Raw genomic sequence first — 18,640 nt, 5'->3', positions numbered from 1 at the left:
TGTTGGTGGGATTGTAAACTAGTTCAACCATTATGGAAAACAGTATGGCAATTCCTCAAGGATCTAGAACTAAATGTACCATATGACACAGCCATCCCACTACTGGGTATATACCCAAAGGATTATCAATTATTCTACTACAAAGACACATGCACACGTATGTTTATTGCGGCACTATTCACAATAGCAAAGACTTGGAATCAACCCAAATGTCCATCTGTGACAGACTGGATTAAGAAAATGTGGCACATATACATCATGGAATACTATGCAGCCATAAAAAAGGATGAGTTTGCGTCCTTTGTAGGGACATGGATGCAGCTGGAAACCATCATTCTTAGCAAACTATCACAAGAACAGAAAACCAAACACCGCATGTTCTCACTCATAGGTGGGAACTGAGATCACTTGGACTCGGGAAGGGGAACATCACACACTGGGGCCTATCATGGGGAGGGGGGAGGAGGGAGGGATTGCATTGGGGAGTTATACATGATATAAATGATGAATTGATGGGTGCTGACGAGTTGATGGGTGCAGCACACCAACATGGCATAAGTATACATATGTAACAAACCTGCACGTTATGCACATGTACCCTAGAACTTAAAGTATAATTAAAAAAAAAAAAAAAAAAAAGTCACTAGGCCAGTGAGATAATACTGCAGGCTTTGCAGGGCAGCGTCGTGAGGACCTGCAGAGCTGGAGGTTCTCATCTTCTAAAGGCCAATTCTTTTTATCATGGCCAAGGTTGGGCTGCCATGTATGAAGACATTTCCCGTGCTAGGCCCACATGAATCTAAGAAACCAAAACGCCGAGCCAGCCATGGTGGCTCACACCTGTGATCCTAGCACTTTGGGAGGCTGATGCGGAAGGACTGCTTGAACCTAGGAGTTTGAGACCAGCCTGGGCAACATAAAGAGACCCCAGTTTCAAAAAAAAATTAGCTGGGCATGGTGGTATGTGCCTGTGGTCCCAGCCACCCGGGAGGCTGATGTGGGAGGATTACTTGAGCTCTGGAGGTTGACGCTGCAGTGGGCCATGGTCACACCATCGCACTCCTGCCTAGATGACAGAGTGAGATCCTGTCTCAAAAAACCGAGTCACTTTCCCCATGCTGCCCTGCACTGGAAGACGTGGCATGAGATGAGGATGTTTTCTGTTGTCCTATAAAGAGAGGAAAAACCACCTGGCAGCTAAAATGCTGCAAGGCACACAAAGCTTCAAAGGGACAAGAGTGAGCAGCCACGTAGGAGAGGTCCCATGAGGGAACTCAAGGGACCAGTTCCCAGTAGTGGGGGACCTGTTCCCAGCCTCAGAGACCATGAACCTGCAGAGTGGCTGGGCGTGGTGGCTCACACTGGGAGGCCGAGGCAGCTAGATCACCTGAGGTCAGGAGACCAGCCTGGCCTACATGGCAAAACTCCATCTCCACTAAAAACACAAAAATTAGTTGGGCATGGTGGCACCTGCCTGTAATCCCAGCTACTCGGGAGGCCGAGACAGAAGAATCGCTTGAACCCAGGAGGTGGAGATAGCAAGGAAACTGAGACTGCACCACTGCACTCCAGCCTGGGCAACAGAGCGAGACTGCTTCAAAAAAAAAAAAAAAAAAAAAAAAATACACACACACACACACACACACACACACACACACACACACACAGAACCTGCAGAGCCAGGGGACCCAGGTCTCCTGCCACAGTGACGCCTCAGTAGATGATACTGCCAGGACTCACAGTGGGTTGGGAGACACCCGGATGTGCCCGTCCTGCATGGCAGTCAGCCTGCAAGAACACTCTGGCCTCCTCCCTCGGCTGGAATCTGACAGCTGGTGCATTCAGAGCCCACACTACACCTCCACAGTGTGAGGCAGGTGGATGAGAGGTTCTCTCACCTGGAATGAGCAAGACCTGTCAGCAATCCCTAGTCTCTCAATGGCCCCTTCCCGCACCTGAGGTGGAATCTGCCATGTGACAGGGATCCTCTTAACTGTAGAACAAGACTGGCTTGCAAACCCTCATCTGTTCGCCCAGATGTCTGGCTTCTACTGTGATCCCAGGAACATCTAACAGCTGTCATTAAAAGAGAACACAGTTCGGCTATCTCTTCTTCCCCATCCCATAAACCCAGAGGAGGGAGAAAGCACTGACCTGCTTGTTTTACCACTAGCAAGACCCTAAGGTGTTCCATCAGTGGTCTCACACATTCATACCTAGGCTTTGCAGCCCCAAGGATGTTCATTATCACTGTAGTCAACAACTCAACATTCGGTATTTGGTACCTTACTGCTTCTTCTCCCTAGGTCCCTATTGCAAGGTTTATAACAGTGCACTGCTCTTTTTTTATTGAGCGTTTGCTATGTGCCGAATCCATCACACACACTATCTCCTCTAATACCCACAACACCCAGCATAAGAAATGTGTGTTTGGGGCCAGGCACAGTGGCTCATACCTGTAATCCCAGCACTTTGGGAGGCCGAGGCGGGTGGGTCACCTGAGATCAGGAGTTTGAGACCAGCCTAGGCAACATGGCAAAACCTCGTCTCTACTGAAAATACAAAATTAGCTGGGTGTGGTGGTGGGTGCCTGTAATCCCAGCTACTCGGGAGGCTGAGGCAGGAGAATCGCCTGAACCTGGCAAGCGGAGTTGCAGTGAGCCGAGATTATGCCATTGCACTCCAGCCTGGGAAACAAGAACAAAACTCAGCCCCTGCCCCCCGCAAAAAAAAGGAAGAAAGAAAGAAAGAAATGTGTGTTTGGTTGTTGCTAAATTTCCTGGCACAAGTTTCGAAAATCCTTGGAATCTCCAAAGGGATAGGTGTCTTTCTTGTATGCTAAGATAAATGAGGACTGGGGGCTCCTGGAGAGCCTCAGGATGGGGGCTGGTTGCCAAGGGAACCAACCATGTTATTAGAGTTGAAACTTTCAGGTCTCCCCTACCTCCAGGGAGGAGAGAGGGCCTGGAGGTTGAACTAATCAAATGGCAAATGATGTAATCAACCATGCCTATATAATGAAACCTCCATAAAAACCCAAAAGGACTAAGTCAAAAAGTGTCCAGGCTGGTGAACATGTGGAGGTGCTGGAGGGGCACCCACAGAGGGCAGGGTAGGGTCGCACCATTCCCCGCACCCACCGCCCTGTGTATCCGTTCTGCCTATGCACTGTATACTTCGTAATAAACAAGGACTACTAAGCCATCTAGGCAATAGTGGAGCCCTCAAAGGGGGCGGTGGGAACCTCTGATCTACAGCCAGCCGGTTAGAAGCACAGGTGACAATCCCAACTTGGATTGGCACCTGAAGTGGGAGGCAGGCTGGTGGGACTGAGCCCTTAGGCTGCGGGGTCTGTAGTGTCAGAATTGAGTCAAATTGTAGGATACCCAGCTGCTGTCCCCCAAGAACTTGAGAATTGCTTGATGCGGGGAAAACCCCACGCCCCTGGTAGAGGCAGTGAGATACTGGGAGCAGTGGCATAGAAGAGAACAAGGGAGTTTTCTTTTTACAGGCAGGCACCCCATCAGCCCCATTTCACAGATGAAGACAACGAGGCACAAGAAAGTCACATGTCCAGGTCATCCTCTAATGGTAGCGGAGCAGGGACAGGGCCCCACTCTCTCTGGCTCTCCCCAGTCCTCACTCCCGTTCCCATTATAATCAGTGGTGACTGCGCTTGGATTCTGCCCACTCCCTGACACCTGCATGCTCTACCCGGCTGCCTCCTTGTCTGTGTGCTCCAGACAAGCACTGGGGAGGGTGGGAGGGTGCCCGAGGGCTCTGTGCCTCCCCGCTGACCTAAGGAAGCTGAGATACCTTCTTGCTGAGCTGGTGGTTTTCCTTCTCCAGCTCCCCGCACTTGAGGCCGCTCTCCTCCAGCACCAGGGACGCGTCCCGCAGCCCCTGGATGGTGCTCTGGAGGCTCTGGTTCTCCTTCTCCAGCTTCAGGATGCGGCTGGATGCACATTCGTTCAGCTCAAACACAAACGACTTCCTGGAGGCTGAAGACAAAGTCCAGTCAGAGCCCAGCGTTCTGTGGGCCTCCACTTCCACTCTCTGCCCCAAGCTCTGAGATGGTCATCAGCCCGAGTCCAGGGTCTAAGGGGCCAGGGACCCTCCCTCCTGCCCCTCCACTCCCAGTGCCCGAGGGTTCCTCTTTAGGCTTTGCTAGGGTCTGTCAGGGCAGCAATCCAGGGCTCAAAAAGGTGGCAGGTTACAGTCCAGGAGCCAATGCAAGGGCTGTGTCACTTATGGGAAACATTTGGCTATCAGGCTGCTACCTAACTGTCCAATCAAGGATTTTAGAGGCTAACAGAGATGGAACATAGGCAATGTATTCTATGCCCCCAAGAGCATAGTGGATACTTTGGCTGCTCAGCAGGCAGGAACACGTAAATGAGCACTCCCGTCGGCCACGGGTGGTAGAAAGCTCCACTGGAACATGTGCTGGGCACTTCTCAGCCTGGATGAGATGCTATGCAGAGATTTCTTTCTGTGACTTCACAATTATGTTGAAGAAAACTGTGATAGTGTATGCAAATTGCTTTCAAAATTCTAAATAAGATGAAAAATAAGCTAAAAATAGTAAAAGGCAGACTATCTACTCTGCTTTTAAACAGCTCAGATGCAAATGGAGAAGGGAACAGTCTCGAGTCAGGAATGGGAGTTCCTGGCCCTTCCTGCCACAACCAGGTGCACGAATTGAGGTAAGTCATGGGGCTGTTTCGGGAAGGGGAAAAAAGGGTATGCAAAAGCCCTCTTAAGAAGGGAGCCAGGTTCTTCCACCCCTCATTTACCCAACTGAGTGCCACGTCCTTTCCACACTGTTGCTAATACAGGTATTCCTCCCCCCACCTCTTCACCCCGGGGGCTGTGGGCACGGGGGGTGATGACTTGCACGGCAAACACATAAATCTGGAAATGTGTGTGTTCAGATCCCCCCGGTGATCATAAAGACGGAACAGCGTCTCGTTTCCCTCTGAGTTTCCATCTTCTACCAAGGATAACGACACAGACCACCCAACAGGCCAGAACGCCCCAAAGACCCAAAGCAACAACAGGCGAGCAGTAGAGGGGACGGTGTGTCCCTGGCCCCAGCCCAGCGCTGACACACACATAAACACACACACACACTCCACATACAAAGACACTTGGAGGACTCTGGCCCAACTAAGCTGTAAATGAAACTAACCTAACTTCGACACCGACTCTCAAACAACACTCCATTATTTCAAAACCTGTGGTCATCCGGACAGTGCCTCTGCAGAATTCATGGCAGGGGGAACCCATTTTTAAAATTATAGAAAAATACATTTAAAAAGTACCACTTCAGCCATTTTAAAGTGTTTAGATCTGCGGCATTAGGTACAAGCATACTTTTCTGCAACCATAACCACCATCCCTTTTCACCTTCCCAAACTGACCACAGAGAATAATTTTTAAGGTTCTATGAGTTAAACAATGGAGTTGATGTTTCATTTCCTCTTCCATTAAAGTCAGTGCCTTGAAGACTATTAAAATGACACAACGGTTTACTACTAAAACGCCAGTGTTTCTTTCTTTCTTTTTTTTTTTTTTGAGACAGTCTCATTCTCTTGCCCAGGCTGGAGTGCAGTGGTGTGATCTTGGCTCACTGCAACCTCCACCTCTCAGGTTCAAGCGATTCTCCTGCCTCAGTCTTCTGAGTAGCTGGGATTACAGGCATGCACCACCATGCCTGGCTAATTTTTGTAGTTTTAGTAGAGGCGGGGTTTCCCCATGTTGGCCAGGCTGGTCTCGAACTCCTGACCTCAAGTGATCTGCCTGCCTTAATCTCCCAAGGTGCTGGGATTACAGGCATGAGCTACTGTGCCCGGCCCAGTGTTTCCTTACTAGTGCAAATCTCATCAGCACCCCCAGCAACCAGAGTAACTGGGTATGTCTTAGTAAGACAGACAAGAAGAGCTGCCCTCTATGGAACACACCAAGGGCCAGAGTCGGGGTTCATACTCTGCTGTCTTCTCACTCATCGTCACAGCCATCCTGTGAGGCAGGTTCATTACCCCCATTTTGCAGGTAAGGAAACTAAAGTTTTAAAAGGTTAAGTACTTGCCCTAGGTCACCTAGCAAACTAGTAGTGGAGGAACTAAGGCTTTATGCCAGGTGTTTCTGGCTCTCAAAGCCACCACCCCACACACTCAGGCTTTGCTTGCACGATGTCAGCTCCTAGCTAGGCACTAGGAGTTGACAAGACTAAGAATAAATCATGGCATTAACCTGAAGGACCTCACACATTATACAAAATAGTGTAAATCGGCGAGGCCTTCTCACCCTACCAGCCACCATGGTCTCTAACAAATACTTCGTTGATGGGAGACCATCCTAAGATGCTTGCACCACCTCTATGCTCCACTAGGGGGCACCCTCAACTTGGACTTCCAGAAGCGAGGGATTTTGGGGGGGATCCCCCTCGTGCAGCCCTCAGGCCCCAGCGCTACGCACAGATACCAAAGCACAGATAGCGAACGTCTCACACTGATTCACAGTGAAACTGATTTTAGGTTCGGAACTGATAGAAACCCCCAAATACAAAAAATATTCACCTGTTTCCAATAACTTTTCCAGAATGCTTAGATGTCTATCAAAAAATTTTAAAGCCACCCCCTAAACAAGCCAAAGGCCCCATCACACCCTGGAAAGTCTAAGTAACTATGAACTTGCACTATCACGTGCACCGGAACGGTGAGCGTGTGCTATTTTCAAAAGCAGGAACTGGCTCATTGTTTGCCGGGGCTGAGGCTTCCTGCCAGCGGGGCTGAGTGCGGCCCCGCCCACGCTTCCCATGACCGACACCTCCTCTCCGGGCGCGCAGGGCAGTGGGCAGCAGAGCAAGTCCAGGAGGGAAGAGGGAAAGGGAGAGGCCCGGCAGAGGCACTGAGAAACTGGGTCTCGGGGGCAACAGCCACTCAGCAATCCCCACACCCAGGAGAGAGAAAACAGGCTGCCTCCATCTTGCCCAATTATGCAAATGAATGGAGGAAATAACGCCCAGGGTACATTTATAGCAGGGATTCGTGCCCACTGGTGATGACTCCCGCCATCCAGGGCTTTCAGCCATCCACAGATGGCCTAAGAGAGCCTCTGGGTGTCAGTGCACTATAATCTGAAAGCTCTTGGGAATGTCCATATGGGAACTGGGAAACCTAGCAACACTTAATTTGTGTTTTGCTTCCTGACATCAAGGCTGCCAGACCCCTCGTGTCTTCCCTGGGGAGAAGTGTAATGAAACAGTTCCAAGTGGCGCTTGAAGGAAATCGTGTTTGCCTGGGATTAATGGATGGGCTAACATGGCAGCTCCAGAGCCCAGGGCTCAGCTCCCTGGAGGCAGTGGTGGTCACGGCCAGGCTGGCTCCTTGGCACCAGGCACTACCTACCGTCTGACAAGTCTGCGTTCTTGGACAGCTGCTCCAGCTCCCAGCCAAGGTGGGCAGATTCGTTCATGCTCTGCTTCTGTGCAATCTCAAGGACCATGTTTTCTTCCAACAGCTCCTCAATTCGTTTCTTATCTGTGTCCCGGTCCTGGGGTAAGAAGAGGCAAGAAGTGAGGCTGCACAGCTGGGAAGCCCTCTGGACAAGCCTCAGCCCCTGTGCAGCTACCATCATGTGCTGTGGATGAAGATGTACTGGCTCACTTCCAAATAAACAGAGCTGCGCAGAAACGTCCCAACACAGGGCCCTGTTATGAGAGGTAAAGCCACTCAAAGGTACCCTGACCTGGCTACCTAGGTTATGAAGAGAGACCCGAGGTCCCTAACTGAATGCTGTCTGAACAAAGTGACGCATTGCACAGGGCTTTAAAGCAAGTGTGCAGTGATGGGCAGCTTCCTGGCTCTAGCGAAGCCCTAACAGGCCTCTAAAGCTATTAAGAGGCTAACAGATCACACAGCTCACCCCACACCATCAACAACAGCAAAGACTCTTCTTGCAAAAGACACACACACACACTCATTCCTACAGAAATGCAATACAGAAGTCAAGTGCTCTCTGTTGTGGGTGTTAAGTGGCACCCACTCAAGCCTGATGATTTTAGCCAGCTACTCCCCGCAGTCAGCAAGTCATTGGTGTTAGCCGTGGGAGCAGCAGTGGCGGTAGCAGCAACAAACCCAGTAGCTGAACTATCAGAGAAGGGCATGGCATAAACCTGAACCTGCCCCAATCTGTTTTCTTTTCTTTTTTTTTCTGAGACAGAGTCTTGCTCTGTCACCCAGGCTGGAATGCAGTGGTGTGATCATGGCTCACTGCAACCTCAACCTCTCAGCCTCAAGCAACCCTCCCGCCTCAGTCTCCCCAAGTAGATGCGACTACAGGCTCACACCACCATGCCCAATTTTTAAATTTTTGTAGAGGTGGGGCCTCACTAGGTTGCCAGGGCTAGAACTCCTGGGCTCAAGGGATCCTCCCACCTTAGCCTCCCAAAGTGCTGGGATTACAGGCATGAGCCACTGTGCCCGACCCCAATCTGTTTTCAGTGCAGTAACAACACAGCCTGCAGTACCAATTCCAGGTCGTGAAGCTTTGATTTCAGCTGCAGGTTCTCCTTTTCCAGTTCATGGACTTTATCGCCCCGGGCCCGAGCAGCAGTCAGCTGTTCCTCCAGCATGGCCTTGGTTTCAATTAAAATGATATTATCTTCTCTCAGCTCCTGGTTAGCAAAAACATACATGAGAACCATCAGATAAAGGCACCTGGGTCATTAGGACAGAATTCTAAAACCAAAGCTCTTTCAGGCATCTGGACCCAAGCAAACAATCTAGAGGGAAGTCCGAGGCAGGAAGTTTTTTCTCCACTTTTTGTTTTTATCATCTTCACTTTTTTTTTTCCAAGACAGAATCTCACTCTGTCGCCCAGGCTGGGATGCAGTGGCGCGATCTCAGCTCACTGCAACCTCCACCTCTTGGGTTCAGCGATTCTCCTGCCTCAGCCTCCCAAGTAGCTGCGATTACAGGTGCCCGCTACCACACCCGGCTAATTTTTGTATCTTTAGTAGAGACGAGGTTTCACCATGTTGTCCCGGCTGGTCTAGAATTCCTGACCTCAGGTGATCCACCTGCCTTGGCCTGCCAAACTGCTGGGATTACAGGCGTGAACCACTGCGCCCAGCCCATCTTCACTCTTTTGAATCGGGCAAGGACAATGGACTTTCTCTGCTATAAGGAAAAAAAATCCATGAATCAAGATAGGCTGGGAATAGTGCCAAGGCTTTGACATTCTTAATCTCATTTGGATGGACAAGGGGTCTCTGGGCCCATTTCCTTAACAAGGAAGGAGTGGGGTCAAGAGTCAATCCTGGGTTCCAGGTCTGAGTCTAGTAGACCTCTTGATTCAACATTCATTCTACAGATGTGGGACCTGGAAAAAAGCAGCTATTCAGATAAGCTTTCATTCAATACACTGCTCCGAATCTGAGTATCTTACAAACACTCTTAGAAAAGAGAATTTATTGGCAGTTTCCTGGAAATGGGGGTCTTTAAGACAGTTAAGTCTCAGCACAGCAAACCACACAAATGTGAACTCCACAAATACACACAGTTGAAGGGTCCAACGGATCTACTTTTGTCATAGGCAGTGATGTGCACAAGGGAAGAAGTCGGTCCGGGGCCCACATCTCCACTGTTCCTAGGCTAAGGGCTTTCTTGGTTTCTCTTCTCCTGGGCCCTTCCAAGCACTGCTTGGTATCTGGTGGGGAACTGAGCTTTCCCCAAATGCCTTCGCAGGTTACAGACGGCACACGCCAGCAACCTGTATGCTTCTTTCAGTGGGCAGAGCTGTCTAAGGTTTGTCCTACTCACGAATCATACTGGGAACCAGGCTGGGAGTTCCTGCTTATCCACCATGTGCTCATCTTCCTATGTGGGCCAGAATCCAAGATTCCTGGTGGAGGGGAAGCCACACACTTTCCAGCCAGCGGACACAGCTTTGATCAAAGCCTGGCAGGGGGTGAGGGCCTTGGCCATTAAGTCTCTGGATTCACCTGTGTGCCCTCTCTGCCAGTCCCCAGCAGAGACCACATCTACTATGTGGCTGGCCCTGCCCCAGGCAATCCATGCACTGCCTTACTCACAGTGGCCCTCAGAGAGAGGCAGGGACAGTCCCTTCCTGCAGATGAAAGTCCCTTCCTGCAGAAGAAAGACCAACTCAGAAAAAATAATGAGCTCAAAGCCACAAACCTAGTGAGGTACAAAGCTGGGGCCTGACAAGCTGCAGACCCTGTGCTCTCCTCACTGCCCTCGGCTCCCTGCAGCCCACCCTCGGGGGCTTGTGTGGATGAAAGGCCCCTATTGTACTAATGACACGAGCCAGAGCACAATGACAGACTTCAAAGCAGAAAGAAGGCTGGGTCTTTTCTCTCTGGCTATTGTCCCCACTCTTCCGACCAGTGTTCCAGCAGGGTCCACCACCAGCACTCCCCAGCATCACTACCCTCAGGCCCTAAGCAACCACCGCACAGGCTCCCGCTGCTTCACCCTCACAACCAACTCCTATTTAGCCTTCAAGACCCAGCCTGAGTTGTCCCCTCGGAGAAGTGCTTGAGAATTCACTGTGTCCCACCCAAGTCAGGCTTCTGGGCTCCTAGTGTTCCCCTGGTCTGCTCTGAGGCCACAGCAGGCCGGCCTGTTCCTCCCCTAGATCAGGAACCCCGGGCAGGACTGTTGTGCTTTTGCTCTTGTGAGCCTCACATAAGTGTTCAATAACACTAGTTGGCCAAATCATGCCACAAGGAGGATCAAAGGCGGCATGTGAGGTGGACGTTAAAGAACTCAAGAGACTTCCTGGAATGAATGGGGATGGCCAGGAGTGGGAGATGGCATGGAACAGAAGATTTTTAACTGCTACTCAAACATGCCATGGTTTTCTGGCCATTTCAACCCCCACTATATATAAGGTAACAAAAACATCTCGAGTGCCCTGCACACCCCACCACCACCTCTGAAATGAGAAGCCAGATTCAGAAGAAGCTGCGGCCAAGCTCCCGAAGCAAGCCCAGAGCTCCCCCAGGGACCTGGTGAGGAGGAGCAGGAAGCCCGATTCCACACCTCTGGGTAGCTGTCCAAGGCCAGAACGCCCCACCACGGCCCTGACCACCAGTGACCTGGAGGGCTAAAGGCCCGGCCCAGCCCAGCAAACAGCTGAGGGGACCACACTCATGAAGTCACAGGCCAGGCCTGAGGGCTGGTCCAGGAGGCTCGAGAGCTCACTTCTAATCCGCCACTGCGACTTGGGGCAGTGATTAGGCATGGGAGCTAACAGACCCCGATTCCCAGGGCTGCTACATACACTGTCAACCCGGATTCCTCCTTTACAGGATGGGCCTGAAGCCAGGGTGATGCAGAGCTCGGATGATGCATGTAAAATACTCCATGCACAGTGCCTGAGACCTACAAACTCGCCAGCTGCCATCACCACCAACTCACACCAACAGCACCCCCGACACTCGCTGTGCAGCACCTAGCATGTTAACAGCAAAAACTGGCTTCTAGGGTGCCTCCCGACCCCTGAGGAGCACACAGCACCAGAGCGGGTACAGAATCAAAGAAACAAGCAGTCCCCCACCAGGGAGCTCGGTAGCGACCACGATGCCGTACAGTTCCCTAAGGGGGCCATAGCAGCAGGAGGCCGGCCCAGGGCATCCTCAGTGGGGAGGGTCTAGGTCAGCTGACTCAGGGCGGGCAGGCCTCCTACCCACCCAGGAAACATCACCCCCGCTCTGAACTCTACCTGCTCATTCAGCTTCGTGGACATCCCTTCAGCTTCACTGAAGACCTGCCTGTTTTCAAACTTCGCCTGCTTTGAGGAGCATGGGGGACTTAAACCTTAAACCAAACGTCAGGTCTGTCCTGTTCAACGTCTTAGTGTGCTGAACCTTATCACAACTCCTCAGCAGTTATTAAGGAATGAGGGAGACACAAAGTTCCAGGTGGGAACAGAAGACCTCCCAGTGTTCAAGGTGTCCTTACTAAGTACCCTGAATCTTGACATTCCCTGATTATGACATGATGTGTCAGCTCTAATGTGAGCTGCTGGAGGCTGGGGCCCTTCCTCAGGCCTCCATGGCCTCAGAGACAGTGGCAGCCCCTCACCCCTCCTGAGAGTACCCCACATTCAGCACTCCCCACACCCCCTTTATTTCCTCCTTCCTGTGAAGGCTGAAGCTCAAGTTCATTCACAGGCAAGCATCAAGGTCTTGGAGGCAGACAGTCATTCCCATCCCAGGTCCCCCTGCTTAGCAACTGCCATGTTATTAATTAATCAATCGTCCGTTTCCTCATCTGAAAAGAGGGCGGGAACTGACAGTAGCTGCTAAACCTGCAGAGCCACCATAAGGCTTCAGTGCACGGACGCAGTTAGGGCCTGACACCATTCCTAGCAGGCGGGGAAAGCTCCACAGATACACAGTCTAGTTACCACTCACTGAAAGACCCGATTGTGCACCTCATTTGGGCCAGCCCCTGAGACCGTGCAGGCCCAGTCAGGCAATGTTTTCAGCTCTGCAGGTTTTAAGTCTCTGTCACAATTACTCAGCTCCACAGAGGGAGCACAAAAAGAGACCACAAATGGGCAGTAGCTGTGCTCCAACACAACTGTGTTCGTAAAAACTCACAGGGCCGGGTTTGCCCAGGGACTGCCATCTGCTGACCCCTGAGCCAGAAGGCGCATGGGGCACAGAGGACCAGGGGTCAATAAGGCACAGACCCTGTCTTCAAAGAGCTCCCACTCTGGCTGGGAAATAGACAGGAAAGTGCCACGTGATAAGCGTTGCCTGCTGTCAGGAGGGGTTTCAAGGTGTCTGGAGCAGGAGGCTGGGAGACGCAGCCTGCACAGATCAGCGCCCCATCCCTGACCTGGCCCTGGAGTCTGAGGAGCGAGCTGGGAGGACAGAGCGGGGCTGGGCCGAGGAAGCACTTGTGCAAAAGCACCAGGAGTCCTGGGGGAGCTGAAGGGGGTGAGCGGCAGACGAGGGTACAGTGTGGATTTACCCAGCAGCCATGGAGAGCGGCTGCAAAGGCCTCTGCAGCAGGACAGACGGAGGCAGACTGGCCAGTCCAGACTGTTAGGGAGGGCACTCCACGGGCAGACTCTGAAGTAACATGAGTGAGGATGCCAGTGAGGCTGAGGCGCCCTCTTCAACACCCGCCTCTGGACAGGGAGATGCTGGGAGGTGAGAAACAGGCTTATGAACAGGAGGGGCACCTGGACATAAGGGACGTGGAGGGTGGGGAGGAAGACAAAGAACCAAGGTGGCCCTGTGCTCCGGCTTGAGCACCCGAGTGGATGTGACTCCAGACCAGAGACAGGACAGGCAGGTGTGGAGGGAAAGACAATGACTCTGAACACACTGGCCTTGAGATGTCTCTGGACGACCCGGGTATACTGAGGCCTGGAGCACAAGACAGAGCCTCAGCCAAGGATTAAGATCTGGCACTCAAGGGTCTATGTGTATGGGCTAAGAGAAGTGGGCGGGGCAGGTGAGCCATCCCTGGAGAAAGCCCAGAGGAGCAGAGGGCGAGGGGTGAATGAGGGCCCTGATGCTGAGGGGTGGGCCTGCGAGGGGAGGGTGAGTCCAGGAGTGGGGGGAGTGGAAGCTCAGGGAGGAAGTGGTAGGAGGGGCTGGGGCCGAGGAGTGCTTGCCGGATATGTCCATGTCAGGAGCACTCTTCACTGGCAAGAGTGGCTTTGGTAAGTGGGGGGGGGGTGCAGACACGGCAGGTGGCCCCAGAGACTGGGGGAAATGGGCCCACAGCTGACACTGCTTTCACACAGGTCCGCCTTTGAGCCCAGGGAGAGGCAGCTGGAGAGAGTGGAGGAAAGTGGAAAGGTCTGTTTTAAGTAAAAGATGGGAGAACCTCAGGGGCGTTAAGACACTGGACTCAAATCAACAAACATGTCCCAAGCACCTTTTCCTCCCAAAGATGACTGAGACCTCTGAGAGCTGCAGAAGATGCTGTGTGGGGCCAGAGGAGGCTGGAGGAGGGCAGGGGAGCTGGGGCCCTATCTCCAGGCCTTATGGGCAAGGCAGACCAGGCCACAGGAGAGCTCCTGCCCCACCCCATTCCTGGTCACCATGGCGGGGGGGGGGCGGGGGGAGGATGTGCACACGTGTGTGTGCACGTGCAAGAGAGAGGAGAGAAAGAGAGACACACACACATTCTGGGAATGATCATTAGCCCAGCTCCTCACTGGTTGGTGCTGGCCAACAACCCTTTCTGTCCCTCTGGCTGACCCCTCACTGCAGAGATCTATTCCAGGGTCCTCACCTCCTCTGGGGCAGCTCCCTGTCAGGGAGGCTCTCCATGGAGAGGTGCACCCCAGGATAAGCCCATTGCAAACATGCTCCTATATCACAGGATGCCAAGGTCTCAGATATGCCCCAGAGCACCCCCCACTTTGACAGATGGGGACAAGACTTGCTTAACACCTGGTGAGCTGGATAGAGACTATGCCCAGCTAGGTCTCTGCCCCTGGGTATCGACTATGCCCAGGTAGGTCTCTGCCCCTGGGAATAGACTGTGCCCAGGTAGGTTTCTGCCCCTGGGTATGGACTGTGCCCAGGTAGTCTCCTGGATGTAGACTGCACCCAGCTAGGTCTCTGCCCCTGGTGCAGACTCTGCCCAGCTAGGTCTCTGCCCCTGGGTGTAGACTCTGCCCAGCTAGGTCTCTGCCCCTGGGTGTAGACTCTGCCCAGCTAGGTCTCTGTCCCTGGGTGTAGACTCTGCCCAGCTATGTCTCTGCCCCTCGGGCTATTTGGGAGCCCGTGCTGCCTAGAGAGCCGTAAATCACACAGAAGCAGAGAGACATTACATCCACTCCGCTCAGGATGCACACAGCATCTATGCATCTGCCCTTTGGCTGCAGTAGAAACTTGCAGCCAGTTTTAAAATATGGGAAAAATTGCAGCCAATTTTAAAATATGGGACGCAATTTTAAAAATATGCGTCCTCCTCCCACGCAGCCCTGAGGGCAACCCCCATGCTATGGACAGCACTGAGCAGAAGAACTACTATTTACAAAGGGAAGTCAGAGACACCCCACGCCTGCCGCGCGCTTCCTCCTGGACCGAGGGACACCTACTCTGCTGTTCATTTAGCTGTTTCACTTCTTACGTAAGCCAGGCTAGGAGCAAAAATAGCTGCCAGACTTTTGAAAACAAACCATGTACATTTGTGTTCCATGTTTTTGTAACCAAAATTAATCTGCCCTTGCCCCGAAGCCTGGGTCCTTTATCTTGTCTTCCCACATGGCAGGATGCGCTCTCCCTTTGGTGAGGCACAGCGATGTGCTTTCCGGGTTAGACGGGGCAGCCTGTCTGGGCGGACCTGGCCACCAGTCTCTCCCACTGTACCTACAAGTGCTGCACCAATTCGAGCTGGCACAAATCCACTAACCTCTCTGCTCTCCTGCCTATCTCACCTGACAGCCCTGTCTCCAGTCCCAAGGAATCGAAAAACTCATGATTCCTCCTGTTCCCTCCTCCCCCGACTACAAGCCTTTTAACGGCAGAGCAAAGGATGGCGTTATTACCAAGTGCCTTGTGTGTGCCAAGCTGTCTGTATACGCAGTCAAGTAAGACAGAGTCCCACCTGCTGGGGCTCAAGGTCCACACAAAAAGCCTCTGGCCACACTCTGCCCAAAGACTGACCCTTGGCTCTGCAAACCCTGCCTTTCCGGAGGGAATCCAGGAGTGAAGAGCCTCAGGGGGAAGAAAAGCACTCTGTTCATCTTCAACCGTATTCCTCCAGCTTGGGAGGAATCCAGGAAGTATAAAGGGACAGACACACACAGATGTGTTCATATTTCCATTTGGATGACAGCCACTGACGTATGTGCATCTCTTTTGGCTGTACTATAGGAATACATTAAGTAATTCAATGGAAACATACCTTCTTGCTAATATTTTAATGGTATAGATCTGCTAATGAATTCTCTTCCAAACATATACTTAGTGTACTCTGTTGCTTTATGTCTTATTTTAAACTGAGGCTTAAAGGAATATAGTATTTTAACATTAACTCTGCCAATACTTTTATCTAGAAGCCTGTTGCCATTTTTTGTCGTCTGTGACATTTATGTCCAAAGAAAGGCAGGATTACATTTTTTCCTAACAGATTGAGTTGGTGTAGTGTATTCTTGGTTATCAAAATACTCATACAGCTTTGGGATTTCAAATTGGTAAATATTCATGATGTGTGAAAAAGCATGACATATACTGCACGCTCTCAAACATGTAAAACGCGGCTGTGTGCACACACAGGACACGGAAGGACACGGCAAACTGTAAACTGCTTGTGATTCTGGAGGACTTTGTTCTTTGCTTGTCTTTTTCAGTTTCCTATAACGTACATGTTAATTTTTTAAAAGTAAGGTTATGTTTTTAAGGGGGACAAGATGGCCTGGGAGAGGGCCTGTAAAATGCAGATTTCTAGGGCCTGCCCTTACTCCCTAGGGTCTAGGGTGGGGCCCAGGAATCTGCATTTTAAACACAAACCCTCAGCTGATCCTGATACAAACAGACACAGACCACATCTTGAGAAACTGAGGAAATGAAGAGCTGAGACTTATGGGAAGCCGCTGCACAGCTTTAAACTGATCAATATTTTTAACTGTTTCACAATGGATGTGGTTGACCAGGTGTGAGCTTAGGCAAAGTGCCTGTTGTCCCACTGACCTTTTACTTGGAATCTCTCTTCTAACACTAACATTTTATTACAAAAAAATATGAAATTTCCTGAAAGGTCAAAATAATTGTATCACACACACCCACACACACACACCACCTAGATTCTACAATTACAAGTTTTGCTAGCTGTGCTTTATCCATATCCATCCATCTATCCATCTCTCCAACCACTTCATTTTTATTTTCTGGATAAACATACCTCGTACTTGGGTCTTTTCTAATCTAAGGTTTTACCACCTGCGGGTCAACCTCAATTCACAGATGTATTTCTTGTTTTTGAGAGAGGGTCTCATTCTGTCGCCCAGGCTGGAGTGCAGATCTCGGCCAACCACAACCTCAGCCTCCTCCAGGGCTCAAGCAATTCTCCTACCTCAGACTCCCAAGAGTTGGGACCACAGCTGCCTGCCACCAGAGCCGGCTAATATTCCTGGCATTTTCTTGTAGAGATGGGGTTTCACTATGTTGCCCAGGCTGGTCTCAAACTCGTGGACTCGAGATCTGCCTGCTTTGTCCTCCCAAAGTGTTGAGATTATAGGCATGGGCCATGGGGCCACCATGCCTGGGCCACAGATGCATTTCTTCATGGTGCTGTCTGCTTTGAACTGCATAGGAACTGTTCCTAAGGACTCTCAGGGCAAATCCCCTGGAAGTGTGTGTGCATCGCTACACCCTGAAAAACCTGGATTTTCATGTAAAGCTGGGCACACACTTATTTCTTAAAGGCAACACAGGCCCATCAAAGTCACCTGTGCATTAAGGCAGCGCCGGGCCTTGACATGAAGCCCACTCAGCACTGGAGGGAGTGACTGGCCCAGGCATCTGCCACGGGCGGCAAGGGCTCACCTCAACCCCAGCAGGGCTCAGATGGTACCTGGCTCCCATCTCAAAGCAGCTCAGCTCCAGGCCTCTGAGCTGCATTCCAAGTTAAGTCTGACACACACCTGAGTGCTCAGGTGGGAGGCCCGCCCCGAGAGGCCTGTGCTCCCATACTCGGCCTCTGCAGGTATCTGAGAAGGTGGGGGCTCCAATGCAGTACAGCAGCCACCAGCTCTGCAAATGCAGCACTGCCCAAAGCCAGCCCCAGATACGATTCACTCAGCAAGCATCTCTCCAACACCTCCCAGGACCCAGAACTGCTCTACATGCTGAGAACTCACCCCATGAAGACACAAACCAAACTCCTGGGCCAGGCTTCCTCGTCCGGTGGGACTCGGGGAAGAAGTGGTAGAAAGCAGGGCTCGTGCATCGGGCAAACTTGGGGCCACGCAGCCTAAGTGCTTAAATGTTCTGAAATACCCCACACCACCTGCCTCGTGAAAATGCTTGATGGGCACGCTGCACGCTGCACACCTTCCACGGCTGGGCCCTGAGAGCTCCTCCAGCCTCACCTCTCACCGTCCACCTGGACACACCAGGACCTTGTGGCCCTGACCTCAGGTGTCTCTCCTGCATGCTGCTTTCTCGGGCTTCTAGGCCTTTGCTCCTCCCTCTGCCTGGCTCTCCCTGCTTGGTTAACTCCTAGCTATTTCAGGCCTCACTTTCAACAGCACCCTCCCAGCAAAGGCCTTCCCTGGCCCCAGCCCATGTTTGGATGAGGCGCCCTCCTCCGTGACCCCCAGCACAGCAGTGACGGTGCTGCGTCCTAACCATGTGCTGCCCGCCTGCTCCCCTCCCCAGAGGCTAAGCCCTGTGGGTCCAGCTGTCTCTTCCCTGACTATCTCCAGGCTGCTCAATTAATGTCACTGCATGAAGAAGGCAAAGTCACTCACAAACAGAAAGATTTCAAGTCTAGAAGAGGGACAAGGGAGGGAATCCTAAATTGTTCTAAGCATCCTATGAGGACTGAAGATGGTTTGCTAGGCTGTTGTAACTATTCCAATCCAAGGACAGGTGTCCTCCACCACTTATCTGAGTCCTGACACCTACAAC

At 51.7% G+C, this 18,640-nt stretch overlaps 1 protein-coding gene across 1 annotated transcript in view; it reads right to left on the bottom strand.

The window, feature by feature from the left end:
• The window catches only part of CCDC88C (coiled-coil domain containing 88C), a 147,368-nt gene that overhangs the window by 47,051 nt on the left and 81,677 nt on the right, over positions 1-18,640 (bottom strand). The window contains 3 exon segments of the mRNA XM_033191576.1: positions 3,817-4,001; positions 7,413-7,557; positions 8,534-8,680. Of these exon segments, the coding sequence (XP_033047467.1) occupies positions 3,817-4,001; positions 7,413-7,557; positions 8,534-8,680 (477 nt within the window).

Source organism: Trachypithecus francoisi, unplaced genomic scaffold (assembly GCF_009764315.1).
Source record: "Trachypithecus francoisi isolate TF-2019V2 unplaced genomic scaffold, Tfra_2.0 Lachesis_group3, whole genome shotgun sequence".
Classification (NCBI taxonomy): Eukaryota; Metazoa; Chordata; class Mammalia; order Primates; family Cercopithecidae; genus Trachypithecus; species Trachypithecus francoisi.
The sequence above is the reverse complement of the archived record's forward strand: the minus strand, read 5'-3'. Positions and strand labels throughout refer to the sequence as shown.